Source organism: Dromiciops gliroides, chromosome 2, assembly GCF_019393635.1.
Source record: "Dromiciops gliroides isolate mDroGli1 chromosome 2, mDroGli1.pri, whole genome shotgun sequence".
Lineage (NCBI taxonomy): Eukaryota > Metazoa > Chordata > Mammalia > Microbiotheria > Microbiotheriidae > Dromiciops > Dromiciops gliroides.
In genome coordinates, this window is record NC_057862.1 from 431704230 (window position 1) to 431722406 (window position 18177).

At 43.4% G+C, this 18177-nt stretch overlaps 1 protein-coding gene across 1 annotated transcript in view; it reads right to left on the reverse strand.

Moving 5' to 3' along the window:
* Positions 1-18177, reverse strand: part of GPSM1 (G protein signaling modulator 1) — a 139297-nt gene that overhangs the window by 26817 nt on the left and 94303 nt on the right. The window contains 1 exon segment of the mRNA XM_043986814.1: position 17274. Coding sequence (XP_043842749.1) covers position 17274 — 1 coding nt within the window.

Genomic DNA, 18177 nt, shown 5'->3' on the forward strand with positions numbered 1-18177 from the left:
GCCACTTGGGCAACTGAATGCTCCTTGAACTTGACATTCTGTCTCTTTTCACTATTCACCTGTATCCTATGTCAGGGGAATATTCCCTTATTTCTGTATTTTAGAATCCTTATCTTCCTTCAAAGCTTAAGGCTTAGCTCAGGAACTTTCTCCTCCAAGAAGCCTTCTCTCAACCTCCTCTTGCTCTCCCCCTTCTCACATTACTTTCTACTGAATTTCTCTGACCACAGAATCATATACAGGGATGTACAGGATTCACTTAGAACTGGAACCAAGAGCCAGCTGTTAATTTTCAGTGTGAGCATTTTACATCTTAGAAATCAGCAAATGCTACAAGTCAGATCTTGACATTGTTTTGTTGATGGTCTGGGCTTTAAAAAGTGATGGAGAAAAATGTAAATGATGCAGCTTAAACTTAAAAGTGTGTCCAGGGTGCATTTTTCTCCCTCAGAGAAACAGTTCTTTAACATTTACCAGCATACCCATAACTCCAGAACTGGAGGGGATCTCAGAAGATGTCTGGTCCCCCCCCCCAATTTTACAGATAAGGAAAAAGGTCCAGGTAAGTTCTTAGTATTTGATTCCCAGTAAAAACCATAAAACTCCTTTAGGGCAGTAAATATTGTGTTTTTACATTTATATCCCCTTGACCAGTACATTAGGTGCTCAATGTTTGTTGAATTAACAAGGTTACAAAGGTAACCTTCTTGTGTTAATTTTGTCACCCACGTGTTTCCCTATCTGTAGAATGGGGAAAGTAATTCCACTGTGCTAGCTTCACAGAGTTTTTCTGCAGAACAGATAACAGAACAAACACAAAAAGTCCCTTGGAAAAAGTTCCATGTCCTCTATGAGGGTAGAGATTAGTTTGTTTCATTAGACTGGAGTCTTAAATTTTCTATTTGTCCAAATCTTCCCAAAGACCAAGAGTAGCATTACAGTGACAACTACTGTAGGGAGGAGTGGGATCAGCTGGTTGGGAGGGGACCCCTGGAAAGAACAGGAAGTGGAAAAATAAATAAATAACTTTCCAGAGAACCCCGGCAGGTGAGAGAGATATCTGAAACGTGGCTAGGAAGGCTCTTCCTAGGGACCTTCAAGAGCCCTCAGGGCAAATGCCTTGGAGTTCACATAATGCTTTAGGGTTTGCAAAAAAAAATTTTTTTTCATTTTTATCCCCACAATCACCTTGTGAGGTGGGTGCTATTGTTATCATTCCTGTTTTATAGATGATGAAACTAAGACTGAGAGAGGTTAAGTGATTTGCCCAGGATCACCCAGTTAGGAAGTATCTAAAGTAGGATTTGAACTTTGGTCTCTTCTATAGTCTACCATGCTACCCACGATGCCACCTAGCTGCCTTGTTGGGACTTTTCCAATACCCTTTGCATAGCTCTGGCCTTCTGCTGATCAAATCCTTACCTCTCACTCTTCAGCAAGTCAGAAGATGCCCTTTGGGGAAATTTCAGACTCTCCTAAAATCCTAGGAAATGTTTTTTGAGCTACACCTGCAAACTGTATTTTTTGGAGGGATATGTTCTTGGAGCAACTTAAAAAAACACCTAAAACCACACATACAACTTTCCAGCCTTTCCTCTTTCCTGCCCTGGGTTGAACCTGGGATCTGTAAGCAGGACCATGTAATTCCTGGCCTTTCCCAGTGACAGGCTCACCAGGGCTGGGTGATGGACGATGTGTGTCTGCAAAACTGCTCAGCCTCTGGTGTGTGTGTGGGGGGGCTCTTCCTTCCTGCTGTCCAGCTGCTGCTCATCAGCCCAAGCCCCCCAGGGACAGGAGTGAGGCTTTTCGAGGAAGGACACCTGGTATAGGATTAGCCAGGGAGGGGAAGGAGTCCAATCTGTAGAGCAAGGTGATCTTTTCTATTCCCCTCCCCAAAGCCTCCTTCCTGTTTCTTGAAAATGAAAACAGACGCTGTTTAGAGAAACTACCTGACACCATGACATCTTTTTCTATATCTGGGGAGAGCCTCATAATGGACTAGCTTTCTTATATGAGGGTGATATTCTTGACCCACCATCAAAAGGCACACTCTTGCCTAGTCCCCTGGTGTAACCAAGAGTCCTCATTTGTGAGCTGCCTCTCAGAACTCTCGATATTCTAACAAAATAAGCCAGGGCTAGGGCTCAGTGACTGACTGGGCTTTGTGTAGTGCTGAGTTAGGCTTCAGTCTGTAGCCACAGAAAACTGTTCTTCTCTGTGTGAAGCTAACAGACTCCTTCCAGGATAAGAATGGTTTTGCTTTTGGTATCTTCTGAAAAAGGTATTTCTCAACCCAGGGTAAAAATGAACTCAGTAGGTCCCTACCTGCTACGTTTAGATCACAGATTTAGAACTGGAAGGGGCTTTGGGGGTCATCTATTCCAACACCCTCATTTTGTAGATATGGGGATATAAGATGAGATAAGTTAAGTAACTTGACAAAAGTTACCCAGGCAGAACAAAGATCCAAAGCCAGATCCTCTGATTACAAATCTAGTGTTCTTTCCACCATACCAGACTGCCTGCCTACAACAAGGGCCTAATCCTTGGTTGTCGTGGTAAATGTTTAACAACTGTCCCTCCAAAGAAAAACATGTACACAGGTAGGTATACCTTCAAGTTTAATCTTCAGTATTAACATTTTTCCATCATTTTCCTAAGTCCAGACTATCATTAAAATAATAAACCAATACCCGACTTTTAGCATTTGCTGACTTCCTAGGTGTAAATGGTTACACTGAAAATTTAACAATTGGCTCTGAGTCCCAATGAGCTGGCTATGAGCACAGTACTGGTCTAGTCTCTGGGGCAGTAGCCCTTATCCTGGAAGTTAGTCACAACAATGAAAAGTTTGCTCAGTGTTGGCTGTTCCTAAAGAGAAGAATGTGGTGAAAGTCTTCCAGGTCAATTCACCAAGGGCCTACTATGTGCATGGCACAGTACTAGTCTCTAAGAATACAATGACAAAACCCAAAATATTATTGTCCTCCGGACGCTTCCCTTATACTGGGAGATTGCCCATGTACACCCAGAGAAACTGATATTACCGTGCCAAGTTAAATGATACAAAGAAATGTCAAGAGTTCAAGCTCTAACAATTGGGGTGGGGAATCTGGAAAAGCCTGGTGTGGTTGATACAAGAATTATGTTTCCAAAATAGGAGTTTTTGTTTGTTGAGTTCTAAGTATTTCTGAGCAAATGTAAATGATGGGACTGAGAAGAGGCCAGCTGCATGCTGAGCATGGAAGATTTTTCCTCAGCATTTGTAAATGCTGCCTGTTTCCCTTCAACACATAGACATCTTCTCCAGTCTCCTCCCACTGATTGGATCAGACCAGTGGAGAATGAACTGCCCCTTAGGCCCAGAAGGCAAAAAAAAGTATCTATAGCCAAAGGCTGTGTGGGGTTTGGGGTCAGAGGACCTCATTGTTTAACTACTTGTGTGATCTGGAGTTCCCTGGGTCTCAGTTTCCTTATTTGTAAAAAGGGATTGGGGGGTAGCTAGGTGGCGCAGTGGATAGAGCACCAGCCCTGGATTCAGGAGGACCTGAGTTCAGATCTGGCCCCAGACACTTGGCACTTATTAGCTGTGTGATCCTGGGCAAGTCACTTAAAGTCACTTAACCCTCGTTGCCCCCTCCCCCCCCACACACACACAAAGAAGGGATTGGAATAGATGATGTCTAAGGTCCTTTCCAGTTCCAAATCTATAAACTAAATAGGGCTGTGATGACATTTCTAGAGTGGGCCTGGGCTCCCAGACTCCACAGGGTATACCTCTACTTGCCTATGCTCCATACAAAGTGGGCTGCGTAAGGCCTCAGAGGATACAGCAATGCACCTACTATGAGGTTAGACCTCATGACATACCTTATGAAACTCAACCCTGGCTTACTTCGCCTCCTCTGATTTTACTCAAGTGTTGTGCAGCAGAATTCATTACAAACGTCTGTGATCTGAGTTCTTACTAGAACAAGGCAATTCTCATTATCCTCCCTAAATTATTCTCTATGCCACACTCTAGAGCTTCTCTTCTCTGGCCAAACCCCCTTTGCCACCCTCCCCCTCTCCCCATCTGCTCTGCTGAGGGCCTTGTTTCCTACTTTACCCCCATGAAAAATTAAGGCCATTTGCTGAGAATTCCCTCTTTTTCTATCACAATCCTTTAACACTGTACCCCACTATCTTCTTCACTTGGCTCTGGGCATATTGTCTAATATGCTTTGGAATGCTCTCTCTCCTCCACTCTGATTACTGACCTCTCTGGCTTCCTTTATGTCCCAACTAAAATCCTACCTTTTATAGTAAGTTTTTTCTAATCTCTCTCTCTCTCTCTTTTTTTTTTTTTTGGTGGGGCAATGAGGGTCAAGTGACTTGCCCAGGGTCACACAGCTAGTGTCAAGTGTCTGAGGCTGGATTTGAACTCAGGTCCTCCTGAATCCAAGGCCAGTGCTTTATCACTGCACCCCTAGCTGCCCCCTTTCTAACCTCTCTTAATTCCACTGTGTTTCTCTCATAAATATTTCCTATTTATCATGCATATAGTTTGCTTTGTATATATTTGTTTTGCATGTTGTTTTCCCCCATTAAAGTAGTAACTTCAATTGAGGGTAGGGGCTATCTTTTGCCTCATTTTGTAATCCTTAGCATTAATCAGTAGTGCTTGGGCACATAGTAGGCACTTAATAATGTTAATTGAATTACTGAATTGTTGAAAAGCTGCCCTTCTCCTTTTTTTTTTTTTTTTTTTTTGGCAGGGCAATGAAGTTGACTTGCCCAGGGTCACACAGCTAGTAAAGGTCAAGTGTCTGAGGTGGATTTGAACTCAGGTCCTCCTGAATCCAGGGCCCTGTGGCTTTTATCCATTGTCCACCTAGCTGTCCCCCTTCTCCTTTCTAAGGGTAATTCCTTCTATGTTATTGTTGTTGTTCAGTCCTGAACGACTTTATGTGACCCCATGGACTTTTGTCCATGAGGTTTTCTTGGCAAAGGTACTGGAGTAGTATACCATTTCCTTCTTCAGTGTGCTCCCATTTTATAGATGAGGAATTGAAGCATATAAGGGTTAAGTGACTAGCCCAGGGTCATGCAGCTAGTAAGTATCTGAGGCTGGATTTGAACTTAGATCTTTCTGATTCCAAGCCCGATGATCTCTCTACTGTTCCACCTAGCTGCCCCAGATCCTTCTATATCTGCCCTTAATTCATTCCTCCTATCTTTTCCAGTAGATTAGTCCCCTACTATCATTCTCTCCTCTCTTTAATCTTCAGTCCTCATCCCTATTTACTGGACTCATTCTCTGCTGTCTTCAGAGAGACATTGTTAGAGTCTACTATCCCAATAGTTTAGCATCCTCTCTTCTCAGCTAAACTGGAAAGACCATTTACACATAAATTCTTCCACTTCCTCTCCTCTTTCGAAACCCTTTGCAGGGGTTTTCAATCCCATCATTCAACTGAAATTGCGCTCTCCAAAGCTACTAAAAATCTCTTAATTACAAAATCTACTGGCCTTTGCTCAGTCCTTTCCTATCTTCTATCTCTCTAGCATTTGACACTGCACATCACGTCTCCTCCTGTATCTCCTGCTTGTTTCTAGATTTTCATTAAACTCCTAACCCTTGGTTCTCCTCCTGTATATGCCTTGCCCCTTACTTCTCAGGGTTTTCTTTTGGGGACAAAAGCTTCATTCATGATACAGCTTTACTCACTGTGGGATGTACCACAAGGCTCTTATACTGGATCTTATTCTCTTTCCTCTTTACACTACTTCAGTTGGTGACCTCATCAATGATCATCTTTAAGCTAATGATTCCCAGGTCTTTATAGCCAGCCCTAGCCTCTCCCCTGAACTCCATGTCACCAATTGGCCACTGAACACTTGAGAAGCACGTCCTCTAGGTATATTAAACTCGACATGTCCAAAACTGACATCATCTATCTCCCCAAATCTACTCCTCTTTCAACTCTTCCTTTATGACTGTCAAGGGCTGTCATTCTCTTGATCTCCCAAGTTCACAATTGTGTGGTCTTCCTTGACTTTGCTATCTCAGTCATCTCATCTATTTAATCAGGTGCAAGTAATTTTCCTACTTCTCCTTACAATATCTCTCCCAACTATCCCCCACTTACATGGCCACCTTCATCTTAGGGCCATATCTCCTCTACACCTGAACTACTCTGCAATAGCCTTCTCATTGGTGTCCTGCCTTAGCTCTCATCCATTCCATATCTGTTTCTCCACTCAGCTGCCAAACAAATGTGCCTAAAGCATAGTTCTAACCCCCGTGTAGCCCTATAAACTCCAGTGGCTCACTATTACCTCTAGGATCAAATTAGACTCCTTTGGTTTGGCATTTACACCCGTTCTTATGACTGGGGGTGCGCCGCCAATCTGTCCAATGTTCCTTTATGTATTAGTCCGCTCTGGTGAACTCTATTGTCGCACGTCTGTCCTCACATGTGATGGATAGCTGATTTCCCCAACTCTGTGAATTTGCATTGGCAGCCCCCCAAGGCTGAAATTCTCTCCCCCATGACCTCCTCCTCCTCCTGGGATCCTGGCTTCTTCAAGGGCTCAGCTGTACCTCCCTCCCTCCTTTGCAGAGGTGGGTGTATGAACACTGCATACTTCTGTCAGACGGCTTGATGTGTCGGTGGTTTTGCTGAACTGTTTTTTTTTTTCTTTCCCCTCTCTCTTTTATTCTTGGTACAAGCAATGGCTCTCTTGCTGGGGGAGGGGAGATTAGGAATATATTTGGAAATGAAAGGGGAAAATAAAATATATCAATAAAACGATGCAATGATTAAAAAATTAAACTTCTAAATGCCATCTGTTTATAGAAGAGGCCTTTCCAAGTCAGCCAGCTGCCTTCTCCTCTAGAGTTACCTTCCATCTACTCTCATACATATGTTGTATGTACCTACTTACATATGTGTTGTCTCTCCATTAAGATGGAAGACCCCTCGATGAGAGGGAATGTTTTTGGTTTTTCCCAAATGCATTTTTGGTATATTGGGGCACGATACAGGGTGGGCCAAAAGTCACGAAGGGGTTTCAATATTTAATAACTCCTTTATTTTTTGTTTTTAATTTATAATACCATAGAATCATATAAAGTATAGATAGAAATGAATTTACATTATGTGTGAAACAGCAAATTTCATAAATGGTAGAAATGTAAAAGAAAAATACTTTTTTAGAAAGTTATTAAAACATCATGACTTTTGGCCTCCCTGTAGAGACACTTAATAAATGGATTCTTACATGACTGATTGACTTGATTGACCTAACTTAATTGACTGACCGGTTGATAAGTGGGACAGTTTTGTTCACTTATTTTTTACTCCTAACATCACATAAATAATATACAGTGTTTAACTTTTTTGTAGAGGTTAGTCCTGACTCCCCAGCTAGACAGGTTCAATGAGAGCAAGGACCAGGACATTTGACTTTGTTTCCCCAGCCACTCTTGCCACAGGGTCTTGCACCCAGTACCCAAATGATTGTTCATGAGGCAGTTAGGCAAGTAATAGAAACAGTCAGTTCTCTACTTATCTGAAGCCTATGGCTTACCTGCAGGCAAATCTTATGTTTAATTCCTTATTGACACATAGGCTCTGCTTAGTTTTGTGTTGCGTCTCCACACTAAGAGTGTAATCTCTCTTCTTGGTCTCCCACCACAGAGTTATGGGAAAAGAGTGGTAAACTGAGCCACACTTTTACAGAGCGAGTGAATGCTTGTCCCAGAGGCTCTGCTGAAACCTAGCATCATCCAATCCCTGAATCCTTATGCTGAGACCCACCTTGAGCTGAGAATGCTCACTTACAATCAAGCAAAGTTAAAAAATTGCTGGGGAAAACTGGAAAGCAGTTTGGCAGAAACTAGGTACAAACCAATATCTGACACCAAGATAAGTCTAAATGGTACATGATTTAGACATAAAGGGTGGTACTATAAACAAATTAGGGGGAGCATAGAATATTTTATACTTGTCATGTTTATGGATCAGGGAAGAATTTATGACTAAAGAAGAGATGTACATTTAGGGATTTAAAATGGATAATTTTGATTACATTGAGTTACAAAGCTTTTGCAAAACAAAACCAATGTAGGCCAAGATTAGATAGGAAGCAGGAAACTTGGGAAAAATCTTACAGCAAGTTTCTCTGATAAAGGCCTCATTTCTCAAATACATAGGGAACTGAGTAAAATTTATAAAAATAAGAGCCACTCTCAATTGATAAATGGTCAAAGGATATGAATAGGCAGTTTTCAGAAGAAGAAATCAAAGCTATCCATAGACATATGAAAAAATGTTCTAAATCACTATTGATTAGAGAAATGCAAATTAAAACAACACTGAGGTACTACCTCATACCTAAAAGACAGAAAAGGAAAATGACAAGTGTTGGAGGGGATGTGAAAAACAGGGACACTAATGCCCTGTTGGTGGAATTGTGAACTGATCTAACCATTTTTGGGAACAATTTGGAACTATTTCCAAAGGGGCTATAAAACTGTGTATACCCTTTGACCTAACAATACCACTACTAGGTCTGTACCCCAAAGAGATCAAAGAAAAAGGAAGCGACCTATATGTACAAAAAATATAGCAAGCTCTTTATGTGGTGGGAAAGAATTGGAAATTGAAGGGATGCTCATCAAGTGGGGGAATGGCTGAACAAGTTGTAGTATATGTTTGTGATGGAATACTTCTGTGCTATAAGAAATGGTGAGCAGTTTGCCTTCAGAAAAACCTAGGATGGCTTATATCAACTGATGAAAAGTGAAATGAGTAGAATCAGGAAAACATTATACACAGCCACATAGTATGTATGTAAAATATATAACAAAGTAACAATAATGTTATGATGGTCAGTTGTGAATGACTAAGCTATTCTCAGCAATACAATGATCCAAGATTATTCTTAAGGACTTATGATGAAAAATGCTATCCACCCCCAGGGAAAGAAATGATGGCATATGAATGCAGATTGAAGCATACTATTTTTACTTTATTATTCTTGGGTTTTGGTCGGTTTACTTTTGCATCATTGGCTAATAGGGAAATGTTTTGCACTACTATACATGTATAATCTATATCAAATTGCTTGCCTCTTCAAGAAGGGGGAGAGGAGGGGAGGGAAGGAGAAATCTGGAACTCAAAATTTAAAAAAATGAACGTTAATTTTTTTGTTGTTTCCAGAGCTACTTCAATGTTTGAACAATTTTTATCACAGTATGTGGATTTAGAAGAATGAAAATGAGTGAGACAGTTCTGAAATATTTAATAAGCAAATACCTAGCCCCCTTTCATTTTGGCACAAAGCTGTGAACGCCATGTAAAAGAAGTAAAGTAAATATTGGAGAGTAAAATAAAAAACTTAAATACTTAAAATTTTTTCTTGTTTACATGTAACTGAGAAAAAATAAAATTAAAAAAAAGAATTTGAGCAAAGTTAAAAACACCTCTTTAGGTGGCAGGGACAGGCCACCTGGCTGGAAGGAGGGAGCTGTTTCATAAGTGTCTTAAAACCCTACTAATTTGTACTTGTTTTTGGGAGATTTTCAAAATAGTTCTCCTATGGGAAAGCTAACTTGTTGTTTGTGTGTGAATCATTAAAAGGCAAGTCACCTGTTTCCTTTCCAGAAGTGATGCTAGGTGTTAATTACAACTTTGTGTACTGGGTTCCACCAGGATTTCTGTCTCCTCAGGCTGGCCCTACAGGTCATTGTCACTCAATGTGCCAGACCAGAAAAGGAATCCACTGGTGTAGTGGAGAGAGCACCAGATAAAATCAGGAACAACCAAGTTTAAATCCTACTGCAATTGCTTAGAGGGCTGTGTGACCTTGGGTAACACACTAATCCCTTGACCTCAATCTTCTCATCCATAAATTAGCGAGGGGGAACAAGTTGGACTCAGTGGCCTCTTATATCCTTTTCCGCTCTAAATCTATGATCCTATGAATAATGAGGACACCACCGGAGTGGGAGTCTGAAGTGGAGTGGGGTGGGAGGAGGTATAACTTATTTCTTTGCGTGACTATTGCTCTTTAGCCTTTACACATGTCACTTGTCATCAGTATTGTCTTCTCCCATCCCTATCTCTACCTAAGAAAATCCAACCTATCCTTCAAGGCTAGATGAAACCTTACTTCCTGAAATCAAAATGTTAGCTCTCGGGGCGGCTAGGTGGCACAGTAGATAAAGCACCAACCCGGGATTCAGGAGGACCCGAGTTCAAATCCAGTCTCAGACACTTGACACTTACTAGCTGTGTGACCCTGGGCAAGTCACTTAACCCCAATTGCCTCACCAAAAAAAAAACACACCAAAAAGCAACAAAAAAAAAATGTTAGCTCTGAAAGAGCCATAGAAACCATCTAGCTCAACAGCACCCCCCTACCCTGATTTATAGATGATTGCTTAGGTCCAGCTGAGAGGAAAAATTTGTCCAATAAACACAGCTAGTTACTGGCAAAGAGATGGTTAGAACACAGGTCTACTGTGCTGATACACTTTCTGCTACTACCAAAGAAATTGAGAGAATCTCAATCTGCAAATATCAGGAAGGCCTCCCCTTGAAGTATGACCCAATCACCCTGTTTCCTTCTGTTTTTATCCTGCGCCCCCCCCCCCCAAGGGAATGAACTCCCACTGCCAACCAGCCCCCAGACAGGAATCTGCCCTTCAACATCTTTGAGCTCCTGAGGTTTGATTGGTAAGGTTTGGGATGGGAGGTGGCTCTTATCTGGTATCTACAAGCTGATAACGAGTCCTTCTCCTTGAAACTTTCACCATTAAAGTCTCAACTTTGGAGCCTTGTCTTCAATAAGCCCCTGAGGAAATGGAAGGGCAACTTAGCCAATAGGCCAGGAATTCTGGCCAGCTTCTTTGGGGTAGGAGATTTGACTTCATGTTCTATCTGTGAAAAGAGCTCTTTATTTTGGCAAGGCGCACCCACCCCTCTTCCAGACATCCCTATTTCTGTCAAAGCCCATCATCCTTTTAGTTATTCAGATTTTAAAACTTGGCATCATAGCTGATTTCTCCCTCTCCCTTACCCCACATCTTGTCATTTCTGCCTCCACAAATTCCTGTATTCTACCGCTTCTCTCCTCTCATTCTAGTTCAGGTCTTCTCACTTCTGTCCTGAAGTATTGCAATAATCCTCAAACTGGTTTCCCAGCCTCTTTAGACTCTCCCCTTTCCAAAGCCTCCTTTAGAGAGCAGCCAATTGATTTTCCTAAAGCAACACTTTCTCAACCATAAGCTCTAGTTTACTTCCTATTGCCTCTAGAATCCAATAGACATTCCTCTGTTCAGCATCTAAAACCCTTCATGAGCCATCTTTTGGCTATATTATACGTGCACCCCTTTACACATTTTCCAATCCAACAGCTTGCCTTCTTGTTTCTGGTTTGTTGTTCCTCACAACATGACCTGCATTTTCCTTCCCACAACCATTGCATTAGCTGTTTCCCAGGCCTGGGATCTTTCTCTCCTCACCTCTCCCTCTTAGAATCCCTATTTTCTTCAAACTCAACAAAAGAGGCACTTCTGCACCTGTGGTAGCAAACTCAATAGAAACAGGAGCCACAGAACTGTCCAGCAGGATCTCTGAGAGTCACAGATTGACTTAGAAAAACTCTGTATTAATATTATGGTGTTTTTTATTATTTTGGTTAAATATCTTCCCAGTATTTTCAGTTTCTTTCTTTTCTTTTTTTGCAGGGTAGATGAGGGTTAAATGACTTTCCAGGGTCACACAGCTAGTAAAGTGTCAAGTGTCTGAGACTGAATTTGAACTCAGGTCCTCCTGAATCCAAGCTGGTGCTTTATCCACTGTGCCAATTAGCTGCCCCCTCCCCCAGTTATATTTTAATCCGGTTTCGGAAGCCCATGGGAGTGTTGTGGGCCACTGTGGCCTGTGTACTTGACGCCTCTGCTCTACACTAAGTGCTTGAACATACTAGGAGCTTAATAAATGCTGGTGGTTGATTCACTCCATCTTTTCCATTCTCCAATTCCATTTCTCCTACCTCTTTCCTGTCCCTACAGAAGAGAGGACTAAATAACACCATTAATTACACTTCCAGGAAAATTATGAGCTGATGCCGATTCCTGGAAAAGGTTCTAGTGCTTAGACCATCTCACGTGGTCTAATAAGATGATCAAAAAGCTTCTAGCTTTTCACAAATTGATTTTCAATCTCGCTCTCTCTGCTACCTCCATGTCTACCAAGTCTCTCATTATCCACAGCCTCACACACATCGACTGATGCAATCACAGTGGCAGTGAGGCCTAATTATATAACCCTGCTAGTTATTAAAAAGCCCGGGAACAAAAAACATAGAAAAAAAAACTTCTCATCCCAGGCATTACCATTGACTTTGAGGTTAGGGGGGAAGGGAACCTTGGGCAAGAATAATTTCCTTGTGCCTCAGTTTTCCATCTTTGAGAAGGAAGAGTTGACCTAGAGATATCTAAAGGTCCTTTCCTTTCTTGTTTTTGTTGTTTGTTTTTGTTTTGTTTTGTTTTTTTGTGGGGCAATGAGGGTTAAGTGACTTGCCCAGCTAGTGTTAAGTGTCTGAGGCTGGATTTGAACTCAGGGTCCTCCTGAATCCAGGTCCAGTGCTTTATCCCCTGCGCCACCTAGCTGTCCCCTTTTCCTTTCTTGTAAATAGAATATTCCATGTGTAAGAAATTTACACATGGACAGTTGGTTGGTACAGTGGATAGAACACCAGGCTTGGAATCAAGAAGACTCATCTTCCCGAGTTCAAATTGGCCTCAGACACTACTGGTTATGTGACTCCTAAGCAAGTCATTTAACCCTGTTGCCTCAGTCCTTCATCTGTAAAATGAGCTGGAGAAGGAAATGGCAAAGCACTCCAGTATCTTTGCAAGAAAACCCTGAATGGGGTCAGAAAGACCCCAATCAATAATGAGAATTTTATAAGAATTTGTGTAGATCATACAAATTTAGAATTAGTGCACCTGCGTTCAAATCCCAGCTCTGCTATACTTGTTACCTGTGTGACCCTGGGCAAATCACTTGACTTGTCTGAGGCTCAGAGGATGAAAGGGTTGACTAGATAAGTTCTGGGGTTGACTCTAGCTCTAAATCTATGATCTTATAAAATCTATCCCCTAAAACATGACACGAGATATATCATGGCCAGACTATGCCAAGGGGTTTTGTTTGGGGAAGAAGGCTCTGACCCCTCTCATGGACCCCGTCTGGCAAAGAGAGCCAGCCATCTACAGATGGCTCTCCTTGGGTCTGGGGTTGGGGGAGCACCTGACTCAGGCCGGGTTGAGGGAGCATCCTTGATGCTCCAGAAGAGATACAACAAAGCTGTTCATTTGTTCCCTTTGGAGTAACGCCCTCAGCTCCGGAGAAGCAGCTGCAGAGCCCAGGAAAGTCAAAAGATGTTAATAGCCATGGTATGGTTGTCCCCCAGGCCTTACCGACTCTTTGTGCTTTGATTTCTTTCTTTTCATCCTTCTGAGATTTTTTTTTTAACAGCAGTTTACAAAATTCAGTAGCTCTAGCACCCTTATACGGACATCTTATCAATACCTTTTCCTGGGGGTGCTTCCCCAGCTGGGACAGTGAATATGGGGGGAAAGACTAGAGCTTCCCCTAGGCAAAGGCCCCTTTGGCCCATGCTCCTAACCATCCGCCACATATGCACATTGACATACACAGACAAACACATGTTTCCTAAGAGCTTGACAGAGGCAGTTCCAAGAGAACTCTCCCTCTGCTGCCTCTCTGTTAGAAGTCTCTCTTCCTTAAAAGGTGCATGGCCTCCCTGTCCTCCCCACACACAGACACCACTCCCCTTGTGGCCCCTTCCCACACACTTCTCTTTTTCACCCAAGCATTCTCTTGGGATCTAGGATCCCAAACCCCAGACCTTCCAGCTGCTCAGACCCTTTATCCAAGGCATTTGGGCTGAGCAGGGTCCCGTGGGAGTTTTGGTTGCTTTTTAGAAAGGAATGAGAAAAGAAGGGGAGGATGGTTTGGATCTAATACTATAGCTACCACACTGTACCCCACCGTGATCACACTTCTCTTCAGAGAGCTGGGAATGTTAATTAAGCCTTAACACCCCTTCCTTCAAATCAGAGAAGTATTTTTAGACTCCTTTTCCAGGTGGGACTCCTTGTCCTTTGACCCAGGCATCCTTGTAAGGGAGGTTTCCAGGGCCCCCTTTAAGGTCTCTTATTGTTCTAACAATTCTGTGTTCTTCCCTTTGGGGCGGGGCAGGGTAATGAGGCCCTAAAGGGCATCTTCAGCCACCCATAGGTCTCTCTATCCAGTCCTATGCTCTTGGTCTGTGAGGTCTGATGGGAGGGGCCACGGCAAAGATAAACCCAGCACTGCAGAATGCTCAGGAGCCTCTAGTCATATGTGAACAGTGGTCCAGTAGAGAGTGGCACATGGGCAATGAGCGGAAGTGCTTACTTCTTGTTACCTACCCAAGATCTCCATTCTGGTTCTGTGCCTGTGCCCTGTCTTCCAGCCCAGAATGTACTCCCCTCCTCATCTCTGCTTCCCTAAAATCCCTGTTTCCTTCAAAACTCAGCTCAAGCATCATATATGCAAAAGATTCGATAGGAACCTATCTCTATTCCTCCCTCAGCCAATACTGCCTTCCTTCCCAAAACTACCTGGTATTCCAGTAATCTATAGTTTCTATATTGGCAGCTAGGTTGCACAGTGGTAGCTGGACCTGGAGGCAAATCCTGGCTCAGACACTACCAGCTGAGTGACCCTGGGCAAGTCACTTGACCACTGTCTGCCTGAATTTCTCATCCATAAATAATAATACTAATAGCACCCACCTCTCAGGGTTGGGGCGAACAATAAGTGCTTTGCAAACTTTCAAGCACTTTATAAATGCTAGCTATTATCTAGTATGTATAAGACTGAAATAGTACACACTTTCCCTTCCATTAAAAAAGGTGGGCTCCTTGAAGGCAAGGCTGTTTCATCTTTGTCTTTGTATGCCCAGCATTTGGCACATTGCCTGCTAAGTGCTTAGGAAATACTTTTTGATGTATTGCCGGAAGCATAGAATAGGTCTCTCATTTCAAAACATCCCTAGGGAATTGTAACCAATTCCCTGACTGCCTTCTCATCCCTACAGTCTTACAGGCAGAGAGGATACCCAGTCTAATCCCATCTCTGAACCATGAATCCTGTGTATAGTAATGGAGTGGAGTAGGACACTGTAGGTTTTAATAACTATTTCCTGGGCAAAGGTGGACTCCAGCCCTGGTGCTTTCTTTGTCACTTCAAACAGGTGCCCTGTGGCATAGCCATACCTTCTGCAGCTTAGTATTTGCCTCTTCAAGAGGAGCCTGAAAAACTCCTCCCCCCCCCAACCAGTTGCAGAAAGACAGACTGAACGGATTAGATTACTGCAGTGAATTTATCCAGGGATTCCTGAAATTCCATTTGTTCCTTTTTTCTTTTAGGATCACCTGGTCCAAGGGTTGTTAGCTTGGGATGCGCAGGCTGATTTTAAGGGATCTGTGATCTTGGATCAGAAAAAAAATCACATCTTTATGTCAATATAACTGATTTCCTTTGTAATCTTATATGTTATATTGTATGCATTTTAAAAGAATTGTTCTGATAAGAGGTTCACAGGCTTCACCAAATTGCCAAAGACCTCCATGACACAAACATGGTTAAGAGCCTCTGAACTAGTCCAACATCCTAATTTTTACATAGGGAAACTGAGGCCCAGATAGATACAGAAACTTGTCCAAAGTTACGCAGGAAATAACGAGCAGAAGCAGCAACCGAACCCGGTCTTCTGACCCTAGACCCAAAGCACCACACCAAATTCAGACACCAAGAAGCAAGCACCAACAATGCACTTTCATCTTGAAGCAGGGAGGACTGAGAAATCCTGCAAATAGGATTGAGCACAGGCATCTCTGCCTCTTACCTTCATGGTGTGCCTTGATCCATGAGGGCTGGAGGGAGCTTTCTTTCCCCAGGGGGGGTCTTGGGATCTCCTCAAAAATCTCTCCAGCTTGTTCCACTCAGGGGGCTTAGGAAAGCCCTGGGTAGCAGCTGGGAGCTCCCTTCCAGCCAGACTAGGTTGTGCTATCACAGGGTCCTCCCCCAGTCCTAAGGCAGCAGCTCCAGGCTGGAACTCAGGGGAGAAGCTGGAGGAGGCTGAGTGTGAGTGATGGGGGCTGCCAGCTCAGCAGGTGCGAGTGCCAATGGGAAGGATGGGGAAAGCTTTCCTAGGAATGTCTCTTCGCCTGTTTGGAGCCCCCACTTGACAAGATGCCAGTTCTACATGCCACTCACCTCACCACCTTTCCCATCCTGACACAGGGGCTAGGATGAGTCACTCCCAAAGGAGCAGCAGCTTTTACCAACTGGGTAAATTTGTTTTTGGTTACTTGGGCTCTGCTCCTATATGTGTTTGGTCTTTTTTCTCTTGATCCTTTGGGAAATCCCTGGTGAGGAGGCATTGAAGCCAATCCATGTGCCAGCCCCCTTATCCCTGGATCAAAGTTTGTATCCTGGTGAACTCAGGGTTCTTTCCCTTCCTTGCCCTGATACCCCTTCTCATCTCTTTAGCATCTCACCTCTGTAACCCAAAATTTCCTTTCCCTTGAAAGGTCACCTTCACAACCACTCCAGAAGCCAGAGGCAGCGACAGGTATCCTCTTCAGGAGACCTCAGAGCACACCGAAGGACATTAGTCCACTCATCTGGGGACCCCTTGTCCTTGCTGTACCCATTTCCCAGAGTTACATTGAGGGAGTACTCACAAGAGATGAAGTTTACAAGTCCACTTCACAAATTGGAAGAAAATCTGGAGCTGTTCAGACACTACTTTCTCCCCAAACCCACTCTCTTCTCCCAAGATGGTCTTTTCCTGACTAACAAACAGCCCCGTATATGAAAAGTGGGTGGATAGGTTCTCATCCAAAAAGACTGATTTGTTTTATATTGGGCTTCGTGCCACCTGCTGAGACCTGGGGAGGGCACTCAGTCTATTTTTGGTGAGTGCCTTTTGTGAATGTCTAATAGATACCTATGAGCTTAGGACAATTAAGACAAGAATCACGTGGGTGAGGAAACATCAAGAAGAGACTGATCTAAGTAAACTGGGCTCTGTCCAAGGGGGTGGAGAGGGGGAGGCTGGAAAAGCCATAGGAGAATGAAGCAGGAAACAGGAAGCTGGCCCCCCAGCCTCCAGTCCTCACCTCTTCTGACACCAACTCTTCCTGACCAAGGTCACAGGGAGCTCAGACGAGACTCCCATGTGTAAAATCTGAGCACTGTCCCCATTCTCCAAGGCAAAGGCAAGGGACTAAAAGATCACTTAGGAGCCCTCCAATATCAAATGGCCCTTTGTGAGCCCACCCTGTTGGCCTGAAAGCCATTAGCTTTTATCGCCTGCTCACCTCTCTGGCAATGAGCATAGGCCACCTGGTGACATCTCTTTCATTATGGCATTGTCACTGAACTTTTTATGGGTGCTGGTCTTGTCCTTGAGAGCAAGGGCCATGCATTACATGAATTTTGCGGCACCTGATATAATGCTGTGTGTTCCTGTTTAGTTGTTTTTTAGTTGTGTCCACCTCTTCGTGACCCCATTTGGGATTCTCTTGGCAAAGATACTAGAGTGGCTTGCCATGTCCTGCTCCAGCTCATTTTACAGATGAGGAAACTGTGGCTGACAGGGTTAAGTGACTTGCCAAGGGTCACACAGCTGCTAGTAAGTATCTGAGGCCAGATTTGAACTCAGGAAGATGAGTCTTCCTGACTCCAGGCCCAGCATTCTATCCACTCCTCCAACTAGCTGCCCTACTATGCTTTGTAGGCATTCGATAAATATTTGTTGAGTGGATAGGAGAGTCACTTCCCCTTTATAGGCAGCCGTTCCCTCCCCTGTAAATGAGGGAATTAGAATAGATGAGTTCTAAAGTCCTTTCTAGCTCTGAGATCCAATGATTATCCCTCCTTTTTAGGATCCTACTTCTCTCCCTCCAGCTGTCTTCTTTGGATGACTTACCCTGAGTTCACCAGGATACAAACTTTGATGCAGGGATGAGGGGGCTGGCACATGGATTGGCTTCAATGCCTCCTCACCAGGGACAGCCTGAAGCCCCCCTCAGAGCAG